Below are 6,000 nucleotides of genomic sequence, written 5' to 3'. Positions count from 1 at the left end.
CGCGTTTGCGTGGGTTTCCTCGGGGGTACTCCGGTTTCCTCCCCCCGCAATCCAAAGATATGCAAGTTAGGCCAGTTGGAGAGTCTAGGCTGGAGAGTCTACATTGTGCGTGGATACCAGGGCATGAGTGTGTGTGTGGATGGCGTATGGGGCAATGGAATGGCCCATTGCATGCTCTGACCCACATACCCCCCACCCCCAAAACAAAAACAATGAGCAGGAAATAGCGGGTCAGAAAATGAAGGATGGGTGGGCACCTGTTTGTCCATGTCTTCCTCTGTTTTATCTCCGCAACCTAATCAGTCAGTCGACAATCGATCAAGCTGAAAAACTAGACAACTGGACAACTCTGACCCTAAGCACGCACAGCCTTCTTACGAGGAACCGAACATTTGAAATGTTTCAATATCAGTGACAGTGATTCGATGGAAGTGGATTATGAAATGTTCGTCTCAGCCCTCCTCATGGAAAATGTTTTATTGGTCATGCATTTCCATGGGCTGGCACTTCATTGACATCTAGTGACCGAAAGGTAGATAGCAGTTTTTAGTTTAATGTGTTGAGCAGGCATCAGAAGAGTTACAGATTCTACTTAACGTTATACATAACTTACTGTCCATTCCAACAGTTGGACAACAATGCCATACTGAAGGCCTTTAAGAATTTTTTTTTTATCCTTCCACATGTAAAAATCACAATTACACATGTGAATTTCACATTTTCACATGGATTAAACTATCTACATGTGAAAGAAAAATGCCACATGAACTGGACATATTCACATTTGATTGGCTTTGTTCACATATGAAAGAAAATTTCCACATGTGAAGACACAACATGTGACTTGAAATAGCATAGGTCACTTTTTTCCACTCTCATCTTATAAGTGGGATTGTTTTTATAGTTCACATGTGTACTCATCACATGTTGGGTGTTCACATGTGGTTTTTGGACGTATGGTTTTTGAACGCATCTGATTTTTTCTTATGAAGGTTAAAACAGCAGCACTGCGCCAGGGAATTGAAACTGCATCTGACCATAAAGCCTAGTTCCCTGGCCTTTACATCTGACAGGCAATCTTAGATATGGCTTTTCAAAAGACAAAATAACAATTCAAAATGTCAGCCTGTTTAGTTCAGTGGTAACCAACCCTGTTTCTGGAGATCTACTGTCCTGTAGATTTTCACACCAGCCTTAACAAAGCACACCTCATTCAACAGCTAGATTAGGGCTGCCCAGCCCTGTTCCTGGAGATCTACCATCCTGTAGGCTTTCACTCCAACCCTAAGAAGCACACCTGATTCAACAGCTAGAGATGTTGTTGAACTGCTAATTAGCATGTAATGAATCAGGTGTGCTTTGTTAGGGTTGAAATGTAGGATAGTACCGGATGGTAGATCTCCAGGAACAGGGTTGGTTACCACTGAATTACTACATTCCTAGCATTAAGCTGAAGGATGCTTGTTCAGACCTGTAACAACCCCTTTTCAGGGTAGTGGCTGCATTCCGGGTGCAGAGATAGAGATGCTAACCCTGTGGGCTGAATCGCCTTTGACAAAAAACCTAAAAAAGTCAGAAAACCAAACCCAGACTGCTCAGAATCCAGCCCACAAGGCAATAAACTTAAAACAGGAAGATTAGTTTTAGTAAGGTTATAAATTCATGCCAAATAACAGCACAACAGCGACACTAAGAACAAACCTTAACCCAGTCACCTGGCCTGTGTAACCCAGTCATCTGGCCTGTGTATCCCAGTCATCTGGCCTGTGTATCCCAGTCATGTGGCCTGTGTAACCCAGTCATCTGGCCTGTGTTGCCCAGTCATCTGGCCTGTGTATCCCAGTCATGTGGCCTGTGTTACCCAATCATCTGGCCTGTGTTACCCAGTCATGTGGCCTGTGTTACCCAATCATCTGGCCTGCATAACCCAGTCATGTGGCCTGTGTTACCCAGTCATCTGACCTGTGTAACCCAGTCATCTGGCCTGTGTTACCCAGTCATCTGGCCTGTGTATCCCAGTCATCTGGCCTGTGTTACCCAGTCATCTGGCCTGCATAACCCAGTCATCTTGGGGGCGACATAGCTCAGGAGGTAAGACCGATTGTCTGGCAGTCGGAGGGTTGCCGGTTCAAACCCCGCCCTGGGCATGTTGAAGTGTCCTTGAGCAAGACACCTAACCCCTAACCACTAACTGCTCTGGTGAATGAGAGGCATCAATTGTAAAGCGCTTTGGATAAAAGCGCTATATAAATGCAGTCCATTTACCATTTACCATCTGGCCTGTGTAACCCAGTCATCTGGCCTGTGTATCCCAGTCATGTGGCCTGTGTTACCCAGTCATCTGGCCTGTGTAACCCGGTCATCTGGCCTGTGTTACACAGTCATCTGGCCTGTGTATCCCAGTCATGTGGCCTGTGTTACCCAGTCATCTGGTCTGTGTAACCCAGTCATCTGGCCTGTGTAACCCAGTCATCTGGCCTGTACTACACAGAGCTGTAGAAGCTTAGGTTTAGAGGAAATTACTTGAATTATTACCACATACAAGATATCACAATTGATCAGAAAAAGTATCTGTGCTTTGGTTTAGCAGCAAAGAACATCCCAAAAATTTGGGCAGATGTATATGAGTCAAGGGTACACTTAATTCTATCAAATTACACTTGTGTGTGTAGTTCAATGTCGTGGATACAAGGCTGTGTGAATTTGCCATGTTTTTGATATCATGACTTTTAGAAGTTTTAACGTTTTAAAATCTTTGACATTATTTCTGAAGCATGAAATTTTACTCTGTGGATTGCCAATGTTTCTCAATGTTTTTGATGCTATGACTTGTGAATCACTTTATTGATGTTCATTGAGAGGTGTGATACAAACAAAGTATTATTATTATTATTATTATTATTATTATTATTATTATTTTAGATTTTAGTGTATGTATTGCGTCATGTGTTTGAAATCCCCTAAGAAGTTGCAGCGTAGATACTATTTTAAAAAATTTCACAAGAACTCCTGGCTAATTTTGAAATCGCTACCTTGGCAACACTGGTGTATTTGGGCTATTTTTTGTCTTTACTTCACTTCAATTTTGTACGGCGAAGACGTTTGTCCGCAAGATGGCGCTTTGGGCATTGCGCTAGGGCGCCTAGCGTTTTTGAGTTTGACCTGCTTTGTCAATGACGGTTTCCTGTTAAAAAAAAAGGGAGCGAGAGAGAGAGAGAGAGAGGGAAAGAGAGAGAAGGGGGTTGAACCATGAACCCACAGAGTACGCGTGTTGGCGAAATCAACACAGTTTTCAATCAGGATATGCTGAGGAGGACGATACGTCAGCAGCTAGGCTAGAGCCGTCCGGAGGACGCCACGCAGTGAACTGACCGAAGCCTGGTAAATTCTGAAGGGATTAACGTCGCATACGGAAACGAGTAAGCCCAACATCAGCTGACGTTCAAAATAAGTAATGCTTAGAGAAGATCATATAGCTAGCGACGTGGACTGCTAGCCTGTACGACCCTCCCTACCCTCTTAGTGGGGGCACGGTTTCTGCAGGAAACCGGAGCTAGTTCTGAAAAGTATGTGATTGAACCTGTGTTGATTTAATCAGACATAGCGTGTTAGCCAGTTAGGTACGGGGGGTATATAAAAACCGGATAGCTTGACACCTTCCTACATAACCAGACATGGTCTAAAAGCTTCACACTGGTGCAGTTATTTACCATCGCCAGTTGATTTTTTGTTTGTTTGTTTGTTTTTCGCTTTTGACATTCTCAACGTTTGTTCTGAAACTTTTTGGGCAGAGTGCAAAATGAGTGGCGAGGCGACGGGTGCGCCGCTTGGACCAGACCCGCGCAAGGCGGATTCCACGGGACTTACGAAGGAAAACGGACAAAATGTCACAAGCGCTGCCGCCAACCCGAAAACGGCAGTCCAAGCCCCGACGGACCTCGGCGACGAGCCGGACTCATCCCTTACCGATGCCACGCGGATGTGGATAAAATTTGCCAAGACGTTCGCCTTCCTTTTCCCCATCTACGTGCTGGGATATTTCGAGTTCAGCTTCAGTTGGATTTTAATCGGGCTCGCGGCGTTTTTCTGGTGGAAAAGAAACAGAGGGGGTAAAGAGGACAGGATAACCAGAGCGTTTGCATTTTTGGACGAAGAAGAGAGGACCACGAGCCAAAGTGTAACCACTTCTGATCTTCCCCCATGGGTGAGTTCGCGAGCTACATTGTTTCCCCAGTCGGGAAGACGGCTGCGCTTCGAGCGCCGCAGAACTTGCGACGTTGCTGAACGCTAGTAGCCTATTTGTGTTTTTGTTTCGTTTAGGGTCATTCAGGATCACAAGAAAGAGGTGTTTTTTAATATATTTTTTCACTGTTATCTATGGTGGCTGTCATGCCATTTAATAATAACAACAAAATACAACTTCGAAATTCGGCTGGAATTCAAACTTTTCCCATTGATACGAAATCTCTGTACATCGCACTATGTTTTAGTAAAAGATCGGGGCGCCATACAAGTTTCTTCTGAAACATGTTTTATTTTATTATATTTAGACGGGCCTTGGATTCCAAATTGTTGTTCTCTTGTAAAATTGGAATATTAGTGAATCTAATTTCACTTATAGTCAGTTCTGACGTGTAACCCACCAGAAAACAACTTCTGTTTATGGTCTAGCCAAAGAAGCGAAAGAGCTCATATTATTTCATAACTTTCAGATGATGTGTGATTGTGACGTCACTTCCTTTTTCGTGACATCTGGAGCCGTTCCATTCACATGGCGAATATTTGGTTTGAAAAAAGAACGTACTCCAATACTCTGTAATCATCACCCTGTTTCATTTTAGGTGCAATTAAGGAAAAACATTTGTGGGAAAATACATTTTTACTGTAGATTGTCAACAATTTTTTTGGCCATCAGTTTGTTCATCTCTCTCCTGACGTGACCTTTCTACAGTGAAACATAATTCAGTTTGTGAACCCGTGATTGAGCACTGTGCTCTGGCCTTATTTAAAACATTTTATTTCCGTCCTTTGAAAGGAGGTTATCAAACGGTACAGCAATTCCATCATCGGAGTAGAATGCCTGTTCCTCTCCGCAGAAACCTTGTCTTGGTTTTAAACATTCTTACTCATTAAAATATCCTCAACTCAATATCAAGTCCTCATACAAAAACATTAAAATCAGAAAATATCCAAAACATAGAAAAATTTATAAAAGTCAAAATGAAAATCTAAACCTTTGGTGGGTTCATCATTTAATAGTGGATGTGTCGCGGGCGTCCCTATAGGGGGTGGACTAAATGATCAGTTCTTTCCAATGGTCCACCCCCCTCCCCCATGTCTCTCTCGCCAAGTTCTTGCTCTTTCTGAAGTCCACCACAGTGCTGTCCTAGAGGAGATTTTGAACTCTCCTCCGCAGAGTGGCCAGATCTGCACATTTTTGATAGACCTTGATGTTCTTAGTCTCCCACAGGGCCATTGCATCAGTCAGTCAGTTGTGGTTACGGTCGGTGGGCAGGCAGACTCCCACCCCCCGGTCGACGGTTAGGACGTGGGACTGACTCCCAGCTGCAGAAGAAGTTGGCGGATTTGCCTATTCTGGCTTGTGGCGCAGATTAACTCTGTACTGCAGTGATTAGCCGGAGATTGTTAGAGAACAATGGCATTCAGTCTCTTGAGGACAGCCTTTCAAATCACTGAGAAGTAGGTCTCTGGCTGGTGGGGGTGTGGAGTGTGTATGTGGGGGGCGGGGGCGGGGGGGGGGGGGGGGGGTGGAGGTAGTGGTGGTGTTTCCAGTTCTCAGGTTCATAGGCCTAAATGTAGCAGACCCTTTCTGATTCCTTAGACATGGATTTAAACATGTTAAATTGGGGGGGGGGGGGGGGGGGGGGCTTTCAGGAAGTTTCCAGGAGGGGCTAATTAATCTGGGCCCTCTGTGAAGACACCAGGGGGATATTTCACACTGAGTAAAACCCAGAACAGCTCTTTTCACTTCAGTCCATG

At 44.4% G+C, this 6,000-nt stretch overlaps 1 protein-coding gene across 7 annotated transcripts in view; it reads left to right on the top strand.

Moving 5' to 3' along the window:
* The first annotated feature begins 3,204 nt into the window (after window positions 1-3,204).
* The window catches only part of LOC118233298 (extended synaptotagmin-2-like), a 52,534-nt gene continuing 49,738 nt past the window's right edge, over window positions 3,205-6,000 (top strand). For 3 of the 7 annotated variants that reach the window (XM_035428860.1, XM_035428859.1, XM_035428858.1), the window contains exons 1-2: window positions 3,206-3,419; window positions 3,792-4,204. In XM_035428860.1, the coding sequence (XP_035284751.1) occupies window positions 3,800-4,204 (405 nt within the window). In that variant the 5' untranslated portion in view covers window positions 3,206-3,419; window positions 3,792-3,799. The other 4 variants (XM_035428854.1, XM_035428853.1, XM_035428856.1 and 1 more) reach the window with 4 other exon arrangements.

Source organism: Anguilla anguilla, chromosome 8 (genome assembly GCF_013347855.1).
Source record: "Anguilla anguilla isolate fAngAng1 chromosome 8, fAngAng1.pri, whole genome shotgun sequence".
NCBI lineage: Eukaryota > Metazoa > Chordata > Actinopteri > Anguilliformes > Anguillidae > Anguilla > Anguilla anguilla.
This window is presented reverse-complemented; position numbering and strand designations above follow the sequence as displayed.